The sequence below is a fragment of the Pristiophorus japonicus genome, chromosome 5 (genome assembly GCF_044704955.1).
Source record: "Pristiophorus japonicus isolate sPriJap1 chromosome 5, sPriJap1.hap1, whole genome shotgun sequence".
Taxonomy (NCBI): Eukaryota; Metazoa; Chordata; class Chondrichthyes; family Pristiophoridae; genus Pristiophorus; species Pristiophorus japonicus.
This window is the reverse complement of record NC_091981.1, coordinates 8,108,704-8,130,052: the sequence shown is the minus strand read 5'-3', so window position 1 is coordinate 8,130,052 and position 21,349 is coordinate 8,108,704. Positions and strand designations below refer to the sequence as shown.

The window sequence follows — 21,349 nt, the reverse complement described above, 5'->3', positions numbered from 1 at the left end:
ATGGCAGATTAAGAACATAACAAAATAGTAGCAGGAGTTGGCCATTTGGCCCCTTGAGCCTGCTCCGCCATTCAACAAGATCATGGCTGATCTTCGATCTCAACTCCACTTTCCTGCCCAATCCCCATATCCCTTGATTCCCTTAATATCTAAAAATCTATCGATCTCTGTCTTGAGATACTCAACGACTGAGCCTCCACAGCTCTCTGGGGTAGAGAATTCCAAAGATTCACCACCCTCCGAGTGAAGAAATTTCTCCTCATCTCAGTCCTAAATGGCCGACCCCTTATCCTGAGACTGTGACCCCTGGTTCGAGATTCCCCAGCCAGGGAAACATCCTCCCTGCATCTACCCTGTCAAGTCCTGTAATAATTGTGTATGTTTCAATGAGATCACCTCTCATTCTTCTAAATTCTAGAGAATACAGGCCTAGTCTACTCAATCTCACCTCATAGGACAATCCTCCCATCCCAGGAATCAGTCTGGTGAACCTCCGTTGCACTCCCTCTATGGCAAGTATATCCTTCCTTAGGTAAGGAGACCAAAACTGTGCACAATACTCCAGGTGTGGTCTCAGCAGGGTCCTATATAAAAGTCGTGTGAGATATTAGGACAAGCGACCGAAAGCCTTCGAGGTCGGATTTAAGGTGCGTCTTAAGGAGCGTCTTAAAGGAGGGCGGAGAGGTGTAGAACATAAGAACATAAGGAGTAGACCACTCGGTCCCTCGAGCCTGCTCCGCCATTCAGTGAGATCACGGCTGATCTTCGACCTCAACTCCACTTTCCTGCCCGATCCCCATATCCTTAATTCCCTTAATATCCAAATATCTATCGATCTCTGTCTTGAATATACTCAAAGACTGAGCCTCCACAGCTCTCTGGGGCAGAGAATTCCAAGATTCACCACCCTCTGAGTGAAGAAATTTCTCCTCACCTCAGTCCTAAATGGCCAACCCCTTTATCCTGAGACTGTGACCCCTGGTTCTAGACTCCCCAGCCCGGGGGGAAACATCCTCCCTGCATCTACCCTGTCAAGCTCTGTAAGAATTTTGGACGTTTCAATGAGATCATCTCTCATTCTTCTTAAACTCTAGAGAATACAGGCCGAGTCTGCTCAATCTCACGATCTTAGAACTCTCACACATACAGGAGTATCTCAGTTCTAAATGGCTGACCCCTTATCCTGAGACTGTTTCAATTGTACATTTGGTACTATGCAAATGAATTTGAACAGAAACTTGTGCAGAAAAAGAATTATTTCTGAAAAGCAGCACCATTCTGAGCGCAGTTTGCGTCCGGATCGCTGGTAGCGCCCTAAGCATAAATTCTTCCCCCGCATTAATAAGAACAGAGGAACAGGAGTAGGCCATACGGCCCCTCGGGCCTGCTCCGCCATTTAATACGATCATGGCTGATCCGATCATGGACTCAGCTCCACTTCCCCGCCCGCTCCCCATAACCCCTTATTCCCTTATCGGTTAAGAAACTGTCTATTTCTGTCTTAAAGTTATTCAATGTCCCAGCCTCCACAGCTCTCTGAGGCAGCGAATTTCACAGATTTACAGCCCTCTGAGAGAAGAAATTTCTCCTCATCTCTGTTTTAAATGGGCAGCCCCTTATTCTAAGATCATGCCCTCTAGTTCTAGTCTCCCCCATCAGTGGAAACATCCTCTCTGCATCCACCTTGTTAAGACCCCCCATAACCTTCTAGGTTTCGATAAGATCACCTCTCATTCTTCTGAATTCCAACCTACTCAACCTTTCCTCATAAGTCAACTCCCCCATCCCCGGAATCAACCGAGTGAACCTTCTCTGAACTGCCTCCAAAGCAAGTATATCCTTTCGTAAATATGGAAACCAACACTGCGCGCAGTACTCCAGGTGTGGCCATGATTTTATGTCCATTAAAGGACGGATAATCACAGGCAAAGCAACTCTTATTTTATGGCAATTTCCCATTCCGTGCGATCCTCAGAGAGTTCCTCCTGAGTGTCAGCAGACTATTTGACCATTGCCGCGTTACACCCAACCCTGGTTCTGAGTTTACCAGCGTCATTTAGTGGACAGCCGTCAGGAACAGGAATTCCAGCTGATATATTCCACCCTCCTTGCCCAACAGCCCTGCAACCAGTCACAACATCCGACAGTCTCCATGGTTGAGCTCAACTAGTGTCAGCTGTGGCACTGTGGGCAGCAGCACCCTCACTCTCTGCAGCTGGAAGGTCGTGGGTTCAAGACTCACCCCAGAAAATCGAAATAAAAATCTAGGCTGACGCTCCCAGTGCAGTGCTGAGGGAATGCCGCATTGTCAGAGGGGCAGTACTGAGGGAGCGCCGCATTGTCGGAGGGGCAGTACTGAGGGAGCGCCGCATTGTCAGAGGGGCAGTACTGAGGGAGCGCCGCATTGTCGGAGGGGCAGTACTGAGGGAATACTGAGGGAGCGCCGCATTGTCGGAGGGGCAGTACTGAGGGAGCGCCGCACTGTCGGAGGGGCAGTACTGAGGGAGCGCCGCACTGTCGGAGGGGCAGTACTGAGGGAGCGCCGCACTGTCGGAGGGGCAGTACTGAGGGAGCGCCGCACTGTCGGAGGGGCAGTACTGAGGGAGCGCCGCACTGTCGGAGGGGCAGTACTGAGGGAGCGCCGCACTGTCAGAGGGGCAGTACTGAGGGAGCGCCGCACTGTCGGAGGGGCAGTACTGAGGGAGCGCCGCACTGTCGGAGGGGCAGTACTGAGGGAGCGCCGCACTGTCGGAGGGGCAGTACTGAGAGAGCGCCGCACTGTCGGAGGGGCAGTACTGAGGGAGCGCCGCACTGTCGGAGGGGCAGTACTGAGGGAGCGCCGCACTGTCGGAGGGGCAGTACTGAGGGAGCGCCGCACTGTCGGAGGGGCAGTACTGAGGGAGCGCCGCACTGTCGGAGGGGCAGTACTGAGGGAGCGCCGCACTGTCGGAGGGGCAGTACTGAGGGAGCACCGCAGTGTCGGAGGGGCAGTACTGAGGGAGCACCGTACTGTCGGAGGGGCAGTACTGAGGGAGCACCGCAGTGTCGGAGGGGAAGTACTGAGGGAGCACCGCAGTGTCGGAGGGGCAGTACTGAGGGTGCGCCGCACTGTCGGAGGGGCAGTACTGAGGGAGCACCGCAGTGTCGGAGGGGCAGTACTGAGGGAGCACCGCAGTGTCGGAGGGGCAGTACTGAGGGAGCACCGCACTGTCGGAGGGGCAGTACTGAGGGAGCGCCGCAGTGTCGGAGGGGCAGTACTGAGGGAGCACCGCACTGTCGGAGGGGCAGTACTGAGGGAGCACCGCAGTGTCGGAGGGGCAGTACTGAGGGTGCGCCGCACTGTCGGAGGGGCAGTACTGAGGGAGCACCGCAGTGTCGGAGGGGCAGTACTGAGGGAGCACCGCAGTGTCGGAGGGGCAGTACTGAGGGAGCACCGCACTGTCGGAGGGGCAGTACTGAGGGAGCGCCGCAGTGTCGGAGGGGCAGTACTGAGGGAGCACCGCACTGTCGGAGGGGCAGTACTGAGGGAGCACCGCAGTGTCGGAGGGGCAGTACTGAGGGAGCGCTGCACTGTTGGAGGTGCCGATTTACGGATGAAACGTTAGACCGAGGCCCTGTCTACCCTCTCAGGTGGATGTAAAAGATCCCATAGCTACTATTTCGAAGAAAAGCAGCGGAGTTAACCCCAGTGTCCTGGGGCCAATATTTATCCCTCAATCAACATCACTAAAAAAAACAGATTATCTGGTCATTATCACATTGCTGTTTGTGGGGCCTTGCTGTGTGCAAGTTATCTGCCTTGTTTCCCACATTACAACAGTGACTGCACTTCAAAAAGTACTTCATTGGCTGTAAAGCGCTTTGCGATGTCCGGTGGTCGTGAAAGGCGCTATATAAATGCAAATCTTACTTTTCTCTTTCAACTAGTGGTCAGTAATCAGACCCTCTGGTCTGTGCAGTGCAGTTTCACACTATCCAGAAACTGTACCAGCTGAAACTTTGGAGCGAGCTCTCACTGCTTAAACTAAAATGTTACGTAACTGTATCACACCACGAGTAAGTAATTATTACTGAGCGGGTTTAGCGATTTCCCGGACAAAGTGCGAGGCTGCCTCAGATCTCATTCATTGAACAAGAACGGGAGCTCCCAGGTTTATGGTAAATATTCTTGCCTGCTGCTCTGTTAATATTCTGATTGGTAAGCGAGCCCCAGGTGGGCAGAGGAAACGTTACAAGGGACACCCTCAAAGCCTCCCTGATAAAATGCAACATCCCCACCGACACCTGGGAGTCCCTGGCCAAAGACCGGCCTAAGTGGAGGAAGTGCATCCGGGAGGGCGCTGAGCACCTCGAGTCTCGTCGCCGAGAGCATGCAGAAACCAAGCGCAGGCAGCGGAAGGAGCGTGCAGCAAACCCGACTCCCCACCCACCCTTTCCCTCAACCACTGTCTGTCCCACCTGTGACAGAGACTGTAATTCCCGTATTGGACTGTTCAGTCACCTGAGAACTCACTTTTAGAGTGGAAGCAAGTCTTCCTCGATTCTGAGGGACTGTCTTTGATGATGATGATTCTGATTGATCTGTTTTTTATCCTTGTGCGTTTTTCTAGGTATTATTCGCACGGCTTTGCCAAACATGGACAGAGAAGCAAAGGAACATTATCAAGTGATCATCCAAGCTAAGGACATGGGCGGGCAGATGGGGGGATTATCGGGGACAACATCTGTCAACATCACTCTCACCGACGTCAACGACAATCCTCCCAGATTCCCACAAAGTGAGTCATATTTTATGCTTTATTGCAATAGTTAAAACTATAACATATGTATATAACGTTTATGAATAGAGGTACTAACTGGTTTTGATCCCGATTACTCCAAACGAAGTTGATGTCCGCATCCCGTTTTTTTAAAAATTCATTCACGAAACGTGGGAAGTCCAGCATTTATTGCCCATCCCTAACTGCCCCTTGAGAAGGTGGTGGTGAGCCCCCTTCTTGAACCGCTGCAGTCCGTGTGGTGAAGGTGCTCCCACAGTGCTGTTAGGGAGAGAGTTCCAGAATTTTGACCCAGCGACGATGAAGGAACGGCCGATATATTTCCAAGTCAGGACGGTGTGTGACTGGGAGGGGAACGTGGAAGTGGTGGTGTTCATAGAATCATAGAAATTTACAGCACAGAAGGAGGCCATTTCGGCCCATTGTGTCTGCGCCGGCCGACAAAGAGCTACCCAGCCTAAACCCACTTTCCAGCTATTGGTGCGTAGCCCTGTAGGTTACGGCACTTCAAGTGCACATCCAAGTACTTTTTAAATGTGGTGAGGGTTTCTGCCTCTACCACCCTTTCAGGCAGTGTTCCCATGTGCCTGCTGCCCTTGTCCTTCTAGGTGGTAGATGTTGTGTAGGCATGCCTGTTCACTGTGTGATGTCTGCAACACTGTATGCTCAAGGTCACGGGCCAGGACTGCAACTGCTCAAATCATGTCACTTTCCGGCGTAGAAACACTTCCTTTTGTAAGATTTACATAAATCAGAATCAAACAAAGAGTAATCAAAATATCAACTCCAAGCAGGAATGGGGTACTGAAGTTGCATGTTCAGCCATGAACTCATTGAATGGCGGTGCAGGCTAAGGGCCGAATGGCCTACTCCTGCACCTATTTTCTATGTTTCTATGTTTCTTTAGTTCAACAACTACCCACACAATTCATGTCCAACCTTGACGTCAGAGAATATTGTACATTTGCTGTGCATATTGACGTAATATTTTAAGAAATTATCGAATTTTTAAGTGTGGATACTTTAGATCCTGTAAAGAATTCCCTTGATGGGTGGGGTGAGGGGAAAATGTTCAAGGGTCAAGATAATTGGTTTCGAGCCGTTGAGTTATTGGAGCTGGGGAGGAAACAGGAAGTCCTGTCTATATGCCCCGGTTATGCTAACAAAGTAACAGAAGGGAATTTTAACTCCCCTCCGCTCTCCCACCCCCACCCTAATCCCCATCTGGTGGCAACTGGGTAGGGGGTCATTCAAAATGGAGAGGGGCACATACCCACGCCTTATCCACACCGTATCCGAACAGCCATCCTAAGCCAATGACCGTTATGATGAAGCCGTGGTGGTTTGGAAGTCAGACCAAATCTGCCGAGAACACCAGCGCCAGGGCGAAAAAAGGTCCAACACGTTTGGAAGGACTGCGACATACCAAGTGGATTCCTTATCGAGGACCCCACCTGAAGGATCAAACCTTCCTCGCAAACAGTGGGCCACCATCGACCGCCTCGGAACCGGTCACGGTCGATGGTGCCACCTTCTCCATAGGTGGAAGATTAAAGCCTCCCCATCGTGCGACTGTGGAGCTCCGAATCAGACCCCGGAGCACCTCATCGAGCACTGCCCTCAGAGGGAATTCACAGGCAGCCTGCAAGATATCCGCGCCGTTACACCGGGAGCTTTGGCCCGGATATCCGACTTGTTTAATTTGCGGGGGGTGGGGGGGGGGGAGGTTTTACGAAAGAAGAAGAAGAAGACACGGTAACTTATCAAACCATTTTTTTGTTTGTTTCCTTGTGTGGGCTCGGAGGAGCAGGATTGTTCCTGCTCGAACCCCACAAGGAAATCTTGGGATTCTCCTACCCATGGGCTTCCCTCCAGCGGACTACGATCGACTTGGGTCGTGCCGGGGACCGTTGCCACGAGCCCACTGGGGCTGCCCTTGAGTCCTAACATAGACAATAGGAGCAGGAGTAGGCCATTCGGCCCTTCGAGCCTGCACCGCCATTCAATATGATCATGGCTGATCCTCTATCTCAACACCATATTCCCGCTTTCTCCCCGTACCCCTTGATGCCTTTTGTTTCTAGAAATTTATCTATCTCCCTCTTAAATATATTCATTGACTTGGCCTCCACAGCCTTCTGTGGTAGAGAATTCCACAGGTTCACCACCCTCTGAGTGATAACATTTCTCCTCATCTCGGTCCTAAATTTCCTACCCCGTATCCTGAGACTGTGACCCCCTTGTTCTAGACTTCCCAGCCCCGGGGGAAACATTCTCCCCCCCAATCCAGTCTGTCCAACCCCGTCAGAATTTTATACGTTTCAATGAGATGCCCTCTCATTCTTCTAAACCCTAGAAGTCACGTTAAAGTCACTGGGGCCTCCCTGCTGCACGGCGGCAAGAATATGGCTCACTTTACCGCCCGGGAACAAATAACCGGTCCCAATACAGAATCGAAATGTACAATGGTTTCACCAAACAGAGCTCCGTGTCATTTTTTCACGGTAAGAAGACGCTGGGCTGTAAGCTGCGGCCTCTCCAGGTGCATACGATGCACGCACACGCCCGAAGAAGCCCCGCGAGTTCTGGGTTTAGGCGCACGATGCGCTTGACCCAACTACTTGCGATCCGTCAACATTTCCTCTGACGAGTCGCACACATCCCCAGGAGAAGGGCTATTTTGCCCAACTCTTGCCCAGTGGATGTCCTTCAAACCCTGATGCCTGGTAAAAAGCAACTACGTGAAGGCCTGCTTTTACCAGCGTAAGAGTTTTAAAAGAAAGAAATTTTTTTTAAAAATTATTTTATTACTTTTATCTTAAAAAGTCCCTGCCCGCAGAGGTTAAGTTTGTGTTTAACACTGTTAAAACATAAAAAATGTTTTTTTAATAAAATATTAAATTTAATTTAATTTCTATTACTTTTTCTTTTAAGTGAAGCGGTCTTTTTATTTGTGTGCGCGTTGTTTTTGGTTTTATGGGGTAGTCTCATTGATCGCAATGGGAGCTGGGAGCTCACATTACGGTCAGTGACAATTCTACATTTTTTGTTGGTGGTCCCAGCCCACGGTGATGCTGAGATGTTTGGGCTCTGGGACCACCAGGTACTTCCGTAAAAAAATATTTCAGTCCGCGACATTCGCCGGCCAGAACCCTCCGACCACAATCTTTGGCCCCATGACGTTATTCTTCACCTGTCCAACATGAATGCTGGCGAATGTTTGTGAGGGTGTTTGTTCAAGTGCGGGCAACATGTTCTCCTTTCGTGGCCTGTTCCCCTCTCACTCCAAATGCCAGCTTTGAGATTTAGAAATCAGTTTAAAAAGTCAAATCTGGAGTTAAACCGACCGTGAAAGATTGTCGTTAAAAACCCAACTGCTTCTTTAATGCAATTGGTCTTGTGCGGTCAGGCCTATACGTGATTCCAACCCCTCATGTTTTTGACGCTTAACTGGCCTCTGATGTGACCCAGCAAGTCACTCTTTCAGAATGGAATCAGAGAATGATACTGCACAGAATGAGGCCATTCAGCTGCCTGGGCCCCAAGCTCTGAAACTCCCTCCCTAAACCTCTCCGCCTCGCTACCTCTCCTTCAAGATGCTCCTTAAAACCTACCTCTCTGCCCAAGCTTTTGATCACCTGCCTTAATTTCTTCTGTGGCTCGGTGTCAAATTTATCGGTTTGTCTGTAACACTGCTGTGAAGCGCCTTGGGACTTTTAATATATTAAAGGCGCTATATTAAAAACAATGTATTATTATTATTATCATGTCTGTGCCAGCTCTCTGGTAAAGCTGTCCAATTAATCTCGCTTTCCCGCTCTTTCCCCACAAACCCCTACTAATTTTTTCCCTTCAAGCATTTATCCAACTCTCTTTTGAAAGCTACTCTTCAATCTGCCTCCATCGCCCTTTGAGGCGGAGCGCTCCAGATCACAACAACCTCGCTGCGTAAAAAAATGTTTCCTCATGGCGGCTTGGGTCTTTTGCCAATCACGGTCAATCTGTGTCCGCTGGTTACTGACCCTTCCGCCACTGGAAACAATTTCTCCATACTTACTCTATCAAGACCACCCATGATTTTGAACACCGCTATCAAATTTCATCTCAACCTTCTCTGCTGCATAAGAACATAAGAAATAGGAGCAGGAGTCGGCCATACGGCCCCTCGAGCCTGCTCCGCCATTCAATAAGATCATGGCCGATCTGATCATGGACTCAGCTCCACTTCCCCGCCCGCTCCCCATAACCCCTTATCCCCTTATCGTTTAAGAAACTGTCTATTTCTGTCTTAAATGTATTCAATGTCCCAGCTTCCACAGCTCTCTGAGGCAGCGAATCCCACAGATTCACAACCCTCAGAGAGAAGAAATTTCTCCTCATCTCAGTTTTAAATGGGCGGGCCCTTATTCTAAGATCATGCCCCCTAGTTCTAGTCTCCCCCATCAGTGGAAACATCCTCTCTGCATCCACTTTGTCGAGCCCCCTCATAATCTTATACGTTTCGATAAGATCACCTCTCATTCTTCTGAATTCCAATGCGTAGAGGCCCAACCTACTCAACCTTTCTTCATAAGTCTAAGGAGAGCAACCCCAGCTCCAGTCTCTACATATAACTATAAAGTCCCTCATCCCTGGAACCATTCTAGTAATTCTCCTCTGCACCTTCTCTAAGGCCTTGCCATCCTTTGTAAAATGGTGCCCAGAATTGGTCACAATATTCCAGCTGAGGCCTAACCAGTGTTTTATAAAGATTTAGCAAAACTTCCTTGCTTTTATAATCTATAATCCTCTATGCTGTATCAAAAATGGACAGAAGAAGCCTCACCACTACCTGCAATGTCTGTCTACAGAGAAGGAATAAAAATATATATATTTTTTTTTGCACAATGGGGGTGGGAAATTCGGTCGCGACTCTGTTGCGGTGTTAACCCGGGCGGGGCAGTAAATTTTGCGGTGGGCAATGCTTTCGACTGCAGCCACAAAATTCCCCAGCTGGGCCCTGAGTGTGGGGCGGGGCGCTGAGGGAGGTGCTCCACACCTCTCTCTCGGGGCGCTAGACCGGCTGATCAACGGAAAATCCTGAGCTCAACAGCCGGCCTCGGAGCGCTCGAACAGAGGCTTCCGTGGAGGGGGGGAAAAAAAATCTGAAAAAACCCACCAAAGACATTCCCAATACCTCACTGACGCCACATCCACATAAATCGTAAAAATAAAAAGCAATCCCACTGACCCCAGGTCGCCATTCCTTCCCTCGCTGTGGCCGGGACAGCTCCGACTGCCCGCTTTCACAGGCGGTCCCACCAGGGGGGGCGCTGTACGGGGCACGACAGATCGGGCGCGAAATAAACTTTGAGACGGTGGTCGCAAGCAGGGGCGTCGCGCGCCGGCTCGCCTCTCCCGCCGGTAATGCTCCATCCCCACACCCCGCAAACCCAGCACCGAACATCCCGGCAAGACGCTGGAAGCTGCCCGCACCGCCCGGAAATGATTTCACCATTGCCGCAGCTCTCTGGGGCAGAGAATTGCACAGATTTATAACCCGCTGAGAGAAGAAATTCCTCCTCATAGAAACATAGAAACATAGAAAATAGGTGCAGGAGCAGGCCATTCAGCCCTTCGAGCCTGCACCGCCATTCAATGAGTTCATGGCTGAACATGCAACTTCAGTACCCCATTCCTGCTTTCTCGCCATACCCCTTGATCCCCCGAGTAGTAAGGACTTCATCTAACTCCCTTTTGAATATATTTAATGAATTGGCCTCAACAACTTTCTGTGGTAGAGAATTCCACAGGTTCACCACTCTCTGGGTGAAGAAGTTTCTCCTCATCTCGGTCCTAAATGGCTTACCCCTTATCCTCAGACTGTGACCCCTGGTTCTGGACTTCCCCAACGTTGGGAACATTCTTCCTGCATCTAACCTGTCTAAACCCGTCAGAATTTTAAACGTTTCTATGAGGTCCCCTCTCATTCTTCTGAACTCCAGTGAATACAAGCCCAGTTGATCCAGTCTTTCTTGATAGGTCAGTCCCGCCATCCCGGGAATCAGTCTGGTGAATCTTCGCTGCACTCCCTCAATAGCAAGAATGTCCTTCCTCAAGTTAGGAGACCAAAACTGTACACAATACTCCAGGTGTGGCCTCACCAAGGCCCTGTACAACTGTAGCAACACCTCCCTGCCCCTGTATTCAAATCCCCTCGCTATGAAGGCCAACATGCCATTTGCTTTCTTAACCGCCTGCTGTACCTGCATGCCAACCTTCAATGACTGTTGTACCATGACACCCAGGTCTCGTTGCACCTCCCCTTTTCCTCATCTGTCACCATTCAGATAATAGTCTGTGTCTCTGTTTTTACCACCAAAGTGGATAACCTCACATTTATCCACATTATACTTCATCTGCCATGCATTTGCCCACTCACCTAACCTGTCCAAGTCGCTCTGCAGCCTCATAGCATCCTCCTCGCAGCTCACACTGCCACCCAACTTGGTGTCATCCGCAAATTTGGAGATGCTACATTTAATCCCCTCGTCTAAATCATTAATGTATAGTGTAAACAGCTGGGGCCCCAGCACAGAACATCTCAGTTTTAAATGGGCGGCCCCTTATTCTGAAACTATGTCCCCTAGTTGTAGTTTCCCCTCTGAGTGGAAACATCCTCTCTGCGTCCACCTTGTCGAGCCCCCCTCATAATCTTATACGTCTCGATAAGATCACCTCTCATTCTTCTGAATTCCAATGAGTAGAGGCCCAACCGGCTCAACCTTTCCTCATTAGTCAAACCCCCTCATCCCCGGAATCAACGGAGTGAACCTTCTCTGAACTGCCTCCTACTGAATCAGCATTGTGCGAAATGATCCCTTCACAGCAAATTCAGCTGTGTGTTTGCCAGCCTGAAGTCAACCAGACTTTCTCTGTTCATACTTTCTTGTGACGCTCGAGGTGCTGGTGACAAGATAAGCATTTGCTCCAGGGCATATACTTTCCTGACACTTGGTTGCTATTTATCACTGAGCCAGTGGTTGTATCAATGGATGATTTTTTTGATATTCTCAACTAACATGTAGGGGGCTTGTTTTGTTCACTCTACTCTACTCGGAACTTATAGTGGGAAACATAGAAACATAGAAAATAGGTGCAGGAGCAGGCCATTCGGCCCTTCGAGCCTGCACCACCATTCAATATGATCATGGCTGATCATGCAACTTCAGTACCCCATTCCTGCTTTCTCTCCATACCCCTTGATCCCTTTAGCTGTAGGGGCCACATCTAACTCCCTTTTGAATATATCTAACGAACTGGCCTCAACAACTTTCTGTGGTAGAAAATTCCACAGATTCACAATTCTCTGAGTGAAGAAGTTTCTCCCCATCTCAGTCCTAAATGGCTTACCCCTTATCCTTAGACTGTGACCCCTGGTTCTGGACTTCCCCAACATCGGGAACATTCTGCCTGCATCTAACCTGTCTAGTTCCGCCAGAATTTTATATGTTTCAATGAGATCCCCTCTCATTTTTCTAAATTCCAGTGAATATAAGCATAGTCAATCCAGTCCTTCTTCATAAGTCCTGCCATCCCAGGAATCAGTCTGGTGAACCTTCGCTGCACTCCCTCAATAGCAAGAATGTTCTTCCTCAGATTAGGAGACCAAAACTGTACACAATATTCAAGGTGTGGCCTCACCAAGGCCCTGTACAACTGCAGTAAGACCTCCCTGCTCCTATACTCAAATCCTCTCGCTTTATGAAGGCCAACATGCCATCTGCCTTCTTCAGCGCCTGCTGTACCTGCATGCCAACTTTCAATGACTGATGTACCATGACACCCATGTCTCGTTGCACCTCCCCTTTTCTAATCTGTCACCATTCAGATAATATTCTGCCTTCCTGTTTTTGCCACCAAAGTGGATAACCTCACAGTTATCTACATTATACTGCATCTGCCATGCATTTGCCCACTCACCTAACCTGTCCAAGTCACCCTGCAGCTGCTTAGCATCCTCCTCGCAGCTCACACCGTCACCCAGCTTAGTGTCAACACATGGTACGTGGCACAAAATTTTAGGCTGAACCCAGTGTCAGTTTTATTATGCATAAAAAAACGACTAAAACTACAGGACTAGACTTCTGAGAGAAATTGACTGAAGACATACAATCACCATTCCTGGCTGTAGCTTTTGTCGGTTCGTGGTCATTGTTTCCGTGACCAGTTGGTTCATCTTCTGTCCGTTCTCTGCAGTGCCTGTTCCTTTCGTGTCCCTCTGTCTCTTCCTCCTGCTTCTGCTGTTGCTTCTTGTGTCCTCTGCTTGCTGTTGCTTCTTCCTGTGTTCGTATATTTATATCCAGGTTTTGAATAAGTTCCCCGCCGGGACGAAATTCGATTATTGATCTGTTTAGCTGGTTGGTGATGAGGTTGAATGGCTCCTAATTTACACACGGAGTTGACAATGAAAAAGATATTTCCTTATGCTGAATACTGTTAGCCCAAAAATTTGCATTCCGTGGGGGTCCTTTGTTGTCTGGCCTTATTACAGACTCAATGTCTCCAGTGGCTGTTTTCCCCACCTTGGTCAACCAAGTTCAGGGTCTCACGTAACAACTCCATTGTTTGTTATGCATGAAGGCAGTTTTGGTTCCTGACAACAGGATGTCCTTAATTGTCCAGATTAATTCCAAAGCTTGTATCAATCAATTTTCAGTTCGTGGTCTGTGTTTTTCTGAAGATTAGTAACCTTAGAAACAGGATCAGTTTTTTTGTGTGTGGATTGTCTGTCACCGCTAAACTTCCATCCCGTTGTCACCTTTGCGTTTGATCGACGTGGAGACGGACAGTCAGTCGTCCATTTCGAGCCGAGCACCGCGCCCCCCCCCACCACCCCCACCCCTCAGCCCGTGCAGGTCTGGTTGAGTTTCATGAGATGAAATGTCTGAAGTCCGGCCACACACCCAGCTGAGAGAATTTCTTATCCCCGCAGGCATATACCAAATGAGCGTGCAGGAATCATCCCGTGAAGGTGCGCCCGTGGGCAGGATCAAAGCTTACGATGCCGACATTGGGGAAAGCGCGGAAGTGAATTATCGCATCATTGACGGCGATGGCATGAATATGTTTGACATCACCACCGACAAGGCTACGCAGGAAGGCGTCATCCTTGTGAGAAAGGTACGGACAGGGCTGGACTCAGGGCCTGATGGGCCTGGGGCAACCTGCTCCAAATGGGCCGATAGTTCTTGTTCATTACATTACGTATATGATTCTGATTCTGAGTATGAAAATATAGGCCAATATATTGAACAATGAAAGCATGGCCTACTCCTGCACCTATTTTCAATGTTTCTATAAATATCAAATGCATAAATATAACAACAAATTCCAACAGTGGAGTTATACATAGAAACATAGAAAATAGGAGCAGTAGTAGGCCATTCGGCCCCTCGAGCCTGCACCGTCATTCAATATGATCATGGCTGATCCTCTATCTCAACACCATATTCCCGCTTTCTCCCCATACCCCTTGATGCCTTTTGCTTCTAGAAATCTAACTACCTCCCTCTTAAATATATTCAGTGATTTGGCCTCCACAGCCTTCTGGGGTAGAGAATTCCACAGGTTCACCACCCTCTGAGTGAGAACATTTCTCCTCATCTCGGTCCTAAATTTCCCGTATCCTGAGACTGTGACCCCTTGTTCTAGACTTCCCAGCCCCGGGGGAAACATCCTCCCCGCATCCAGTCTATCCAACCTAACATATATTTTATATATTAAATATATTATATAATGACACAATTAAATAATAGCACAAATAAATGGTAACGATTTCATCTCTGCAAAAATAGGTATATACACGTTGGGCCAATAAACAATATTTTCCTCGGTCTTGTTTTTTCCTCTCATTGTCAATTCTATTCCGCCTATTTGGGCGGCCTTATATTTATTTGTCCAATATTTATTTGGTGCCCCCCCCCCCCCTCCCCGGTTAATCCGCCCCCGGGTGCGAACATGATCAATGGCTTTTACCTCCCTCTGGTGTTTCTCCCTCTCGCGTTTGCGATCGGGTTAACTAACGCTTTGTTCTTCTAACTCAGAGGCTGGACTACGAGAGCAAGAAAACATACACTTTAAAGATAGAGGCCGTCAACAGTCGGCTGGACCCGCGATTCCTTTACCTGGGCCCGTACAAGGACACGGCCACGGTGAGAATCGTCGTGGAGGATGTGGACGAGCCCCCTGTGTTCAGCAGACCCATTTACATGCTGGAGGTGTACGAGGACATTGGCGTGGGCACCATCATCGGCTCCATAACAGCCCAGGACCCTGACGCAACTCGCAGCTCAATTAGGTAAGCTTGGCAGAGTGTCCACTTTAGAGCATACAGCACCTACTTTGGGCTACTGAATATATTTAAGGCGGAGATAGACAGATTTTTGAGCGATAAGGGAATCAAGGGCGGGCGGAGAAGTGGAGCTCAGGCCAGGATCAGATCAGCCATGAGCTTATTGAATGGCGGAGCAGGCTCGAGGGGCCGTATGGCCGACTCCTGCTCCTATTTCTTATGTTCATGTGTTCTACCAACAACCCGTGTCTGTTCTGTTTCCGTAGTGGCTGCTCAACGGAGGAGATTTACGAGGATGTTGCCAAGACTGCGCGGAAAGATTGGATAGGCTGGGTTTGTTTTCTTTGGAATAGAGGAGGCTGAGGGGAGACCTTATTGAGGTGTATAAAATTATGAGGGGCCGAGATAGAGTAGATAGGAAGGACCTATTTCCCTCGGCAGAGGGTCAACAATCGATAAATGTAGATCGGTGGTTACTTGTTAAACGTCTCTGTTGTGACCGCAAGCCTTTGACTTCAAATTCCCCATCTGTTCCCACTTGAACTTCTCAATCATTGGCCTCCAACACTGCCCCAACAGAGCATTTTTTTTATTCGTTCTTGGAATGTGTGCATCGCTGGCAAGGCCGGCATTTATTGCCCATCCCTAATTGCCCCTTGAGAAGGTGGTGGTGAGCTGTCTTCTTGAACCGCTGCAGTCCGTGTGGTGAAGGTGCTCCCACAGCGCTGTCGGGGACGGAGTTCCAGGATTGTGACCCAGCGACGATGAAGGAACGGCCGATATATTTCCACGCCGGGATGATGTGTGACTGGGAGGGGAACTTGGAGGTGGTGGTGTTGCCAGGCGCCTGCTGCCCTTGTCCTTCTAGGTGGTAGAGGTCGCAGGTTCGGGAGGCGCTCTTCAAAAACAGATTACAAAACGCAACATGTACTGCTGATGCTTCGTAATAGCTAACAGCAATTTACTTTATCTTCACCCCATTTATAAAATCTCCTTGCAGTGAAATATCCTTCGGTTCCAACACATAATCGTTTTCGCGTTTTATTCCATTGTTTATTTGTGTTATTTTCAAAAGAAACACAGTGTAAAGAATTCAAGGACAGATGAAACAATACATTCCAGTATGGAAGCAAAAGATGTTTTCAAACACTCCGTTGCACAAATACTCATTCGAAACAGAATTTATTTATAAGGAACAATATTTATCTACTGCACAGCAGATGGAAGTGAGTCCTTGACAGGGAATCTGATCTGACCTTCATCTGAGTGTCTCGGTACAGCCAAAATGTTTATCACTCATTTTCTTGAGTGAATGACATGTAATTGTGATGCACACGTTTTTCTTTCTTCAGGAAAAATGGTCCATTTTACATTCATACTGCTACAACTGTACAGGGTATTGGTGAGACCACACTTGGAGTACTGCGTGCAGTTTTGGTCTCCATATTTAAGGAAGAATTATATTTGCATTGGAGGCTGTTCAGAGAAGGTTCACTTGGTTGATTCCGGCGATGAAGGGGTTGACTTATGAGAAAAGGTTGAGTAGGTTGGGCCTCTATTCATTGGAGTTCAGAAGAATGGGAGATGATCTTATCGAAACATATAAGATAGAGGGGGCTCAACAAGGTGGAGGCAGAGATGATATTTCCACTCATAGGGGAAACTAAAACTAGGGGACATAGTCTCAGAATAAGGGGCCGCCCATTTAAAACTGAGATGAGGAGGAATTTCTTCTCTCAGAGGGTTGTAAATCTGTGGAATTCTCTGCCCCAGAGAGCTGTGGAGGCTGGGTCATTGAATATATTTAAGGCGGAGATAGACAGATTTTTGAGCGATAAGGGAGTAAAGGATTATAGGGAGCGGGCAGGGAAGTGGAGCTGAGTCCATGATCAGATCAGCCATGATCTTATTGAATGGCGGAGCAGGCTCAAGGGACCGAATGGCCTACTCCTGCTCCTATTTCTTTTGTTCTTATGTTCTTATATGCAAAAATGCTACTTTATAAAATGATGCCAGAATTACACAATTATAATGTATGCCGTGTATTAATGTACTGTAAAAATGTTGTGCCAATTTAAAGTTTTACTTACGGATAGATTATTCTACTGGGACCAATGGTCTCCGTGTTTTGATTCCCGTTATATCTGGCCACCATATGTGACTCCATGCTAGGAAATCCATCCCATAGTTTAGGCCAAAACTGAAAGACCAAAATTGTAAAACAAAAGTCTTCCTATTGAATGACACATGTGCATTGTGCGATTGAATAGTCATAAGAACATAAGAAATAGGAGCAGGAGTCGGCCATTTGGCCCCTCGAGCCTGCTCCGCCATTCAATAAGATCATGGCTGATCTGATCATGGACTCAGCTCCACTTCCCCGCCCGCTCCCCATAACCCTTCACTCCCTTATTGCTCAAAAATCTGTCTATCGCCGCCTTAAATATATTCAATGTCCCAGCCTCCACAGCTCTCTGGGGCAGAGAATTGCACAGATTTACAACCCTCTGAGAGAAGAAATTTCTCCTCATCTCAGTCTTAAATGGGCGACCCCTTATTCTGAGACTATGTCCCCGAGTTTTAGTTTCCCCTATGTGGAAATATCCTCTCTGCATCCACCTTGTCGAGCCCCCTCATTATCTCATGTGTTTCGATCAGATCGAGTTGATGAGCATAGATGTATTTAACAGGAAGCTAGATGGACACATGAGGGAGAAAGGAATAGAGGGACATGTTGATGGGGTGAGATGAAGAGGGGTAGGAGGAGGCTGGTATTGAGCATAAACACCGGCACGGAGCTTTTGGGCCGAATGGCTCGTTTCTGGTCAGTAAATACAAAGGGCTAGAAAATGCGTAAAACCCCGTTTGGGGAGATAACTTTTCAGGGAGTGCGAAAGTTTCACCAGGCGAAAAACATTTGCTGCCGCCGGGAATTTCCGCTTTAGTGCTCCAAGAGGGAAGTGGAATGCTAAATTAAGCGCTATCACTTCCTTTGGAGCGCTAAAGTGTGCGAGGGGCGGTATCAGCAGAGCACTGAGCAATGTTTGCGACACAAGAACATAAGAACAGAAGAAATAGGAGCAGGAGTCGGCCATTCGGCCCCTCGAGCCTGCTCCACCATTTAATACGATCATGGCTGATCTGATCATGGACTCAGCTCCGTTTCCCCGCCCGCTCCCCATAACCCCTTATTACCTTATCGTTTAATCTCGATCTTAAATTTATTCAATGTCCCAGCTTCCACAGCTCACAGAGGCAGCGAATTCCACAGATTTACAACCCTCTGAGAGAAGAAATTCCTCCTCATCTAAGTTTTAAATGGGTGGCCCCTTATTCTAAGATTGTGCCCCCTAGTTCTAGTCTCCCCCATCAGTGGAAACATCCTCTCTGCATCCACCTTGTCAAGCCCCCTCATAATCTTATACGTTTCGATAAGATCACCTCTCATTCTTCTGAATTCCAATGAGTAGAGGCCCAACCTACTCAACCTTTCCTCATAAGTCAATCCCCTCATCCCCGGGATCAACCGAGTGAACCTTCTCTGAACTGCCTCCAAAGCAAGTATATCCTTTCGTAAATATGGAAACCAAAACTGCACGCAGTACTCCAGGTGTGGCCTCACCAATACCCTGTACAGCTGCAACATGACTTCCCTGCTTTTATATTCCATCCCCTTTGCGATAAAGGCCAAGATTCCATTGGCCTTCCTGATCACTTGCTGTACCTGCATACTAACCTTTTGTGTTTCATGTACAAGTACCCCCTGGTCCCGCTGTACTGCAGCATTGCTGTCTTTCCCTCGATTAAAAGGAGGGGCTAATGCTGGGGGGACTAAGTTTCCCTGCTGTCTATATTGGAGCCACGACCCCTGCACAGCAGCCCGAACGCTCCAAGAGAGCGCAGAGCTGATCGATCGCAGGGGGCAAACAATATCAGGAGGCACAAGACCGGGGAGATAAATACATTTTGCCCTACCTGACCACCATTGCCTTTAATTAGCGCTCCGCAAGCGGCCAGCCGAGGTGACCACCGCCTCCTGTAGCCGATGCTGCCGGGGGGCGGAAACGAATTTAGTGTCCGGGGCGGTAAAGGGGCACTGCGCACCGGATGGCATCTCGATCTCCGGGGCGCAAGAGAGCGAGGCGATAAGTGTTAGCGCCAGAGCAAAACCGCCAGGGAAGTTCACGGGTGTCGGTGAATTCGCCGTGCCTGGTCGGTAACCACTTAGCACCTCGTTACCGCCCCTCGCAGGTGCTAACAGGAGGTGCAAACCAGGCCAATTCCTCCCCCAATATTACGAGGTAACATTGCCAATGCATATTGAGCAATGTGAAGGGGCATGGCTATGGATGCAACCATTAGAACTTTGTGCATACAAAAATGTTGTGGACTGAGCATTCTCCCTATACTTTTGTCTTCTGTCTCCACCAAAAAGGCAGTTTCCATTTGAAGACTGAGTCTGATATAAAACACAACTTATACCCATCCATGTGATGTGAATGAAATAGCGGGTCCAGGATTAACTATTGCCTTTATATTGTGTTATCAGGCACAATATTCTTAGAAAGGTGCACAGTACCATATTTTTAGATGATTGTTACAGGTTAACACTATTTGTCAGATTTATTTACAGGTAGAATTATACACATTGTCAATAGAATGCAGCATTTTACTGAAAGTACAATACTTAAAACAATAAAGATTGAGTCAGTCAAGAAGGAATTAAAATAAATGTTATCAGAACATATTTCTTACACACAGCGTAATAAACAGTAAAACTCTCGGATGAACTAGTTCTTTGTAGATATTTAAGATGTGAAGTTGCAAATGAATTGCACAAGTTTGCAACTTGGGGAATTCAGATCTCCAGACACAACTGAAGCTGAATAACGATACCGATAAATGATTTAGTGCCAAGGGAATCCTTGCAGTTTATATCCATGCATTTCAAGTCAGCGCTCGCACCTTGTGAGTGGGCTTTTGTTTCTTACTCATAAAACCCTTCTGAAAAGATTATGCTTCAATAGCTCAGCAATTGGAATAATTTAATTTCTGCATTCCACAGTCTGCTGATCCGCTTATGTTAACAGTTCAAAACACAATCCTAGCCATCAAACGAAACTTAACCTAATTTTTGAATAGGGGTGCAGCCACTAACAAATAAGAACCCACTTGAATAGAGATTGCCATTTTCATGGTCTAATCACATATGCCAACCATGGCTTAGTGGGTAGCACTCTTGCCTCTGGTGTCGGAAGGTTATGGGTTCAAATCCCACTCCAGAGACTTGAGCACAAAGAGCAGAGGAGTTATCCCCGGTGTCCTGGCCAATATTTATCCCTCAATTAACATCACACAAAAAACAGATGATCTGGTCGTTATCACATTGCTCTTTGTGGGAGTTTGCTTGTGTGCAAATTGGCTGCTGCCTTTGCTGCATTACAACAACAACAACGACTACACTTCAAAAAAATCATCGTCATCATCATCGGCAGTCCCTCGGAATCGAGGAAGACTTGCTTCCACTCTAAAAGTGAGTACTCAGGTGACTGAATAGTCCAATACTGGAATTACAGTCTCTGTCACAGGTGGGACAGACAGTGGTTGAAGGAAAGGGTGGGTGGGGAGTCTGGTTTGCCGCACGCTCCTTCCGCTGCCTGCGCTTGGTTTCTGCATGCTCTCGGTGACGAGACTCGAGGTGCTCAGCGCCCTCCCGGATGCTCGCCCTCTACTTAGGGCGGTCTTTGGCCAGGGACTTCCAGGTGTCGGTGGGGGCGTTGCACTTTATCAGGGAGGCTTTGAGGGTGTCCTTTAAACGTTTCCTCTGCCCACGTGGGGCTCGCTTGCCGTGTAGGAGTTCCGAGTAGAGCGCTTGCTTTGGGAGTCTTGTGTCGGGCATGTGGCCTTGAAATAGTACTTCATTGGCGGCTGTAAAGCACTTTGAGACATCCGGTGGTCATGAAAATGAGAACACCCCTGCTCTTCTTCGAAATACCAGCATGGGATCTTTTACTTCCACCTGAGAGAGCAGACGAGGCCTCAATTTAACAACTCATCCGAAAGACGGCACCTCCGACACTGCGGCGCTCCCTCAGCACTGCACTGGGAGTGTGCACAGGTCTCTGGAGTGGGACTTGAACCTATGACCCTTCTGGCTCACTGGGTGAGGGGGTGCTGCCCACTGAGCCATTTGCTGACACGCTGGGTCGCAACCTTCTCAAGGGCCTCCGCCAACGAT

The 21,349-nt window shown here is 48.4% G+C and overlaps 1 protein-coding gene across 1 annotated transcript in view; it reads left to right on the top strand.

Moving 5' to 3' along the window:
- LOC139264226 (cadherin-6-like) overlaps window positions 1–21,349 on the top strand; it is a 205,898-nt gene that overhangs the window by 117,593 nt on the left and 66,956 nt on the right. The window contains exons 4-6 of the mRNA XM_070880356.1: window positions 4,611–4,778; window positions 13,753–13,940; window positions 14,864–15,117. Coding sequence (XP_070736457.1) covers window positions 4,611–4,778; window positions 13,753–13,940; window positions 14,864–15,117 — 610 coding nt within the window. The remainder of the gene's footprint in view (window positions 1–4,610; window positions 4,779–13,752; window positions 13,941–14,863; window positions 15,118–21,349) is intronic.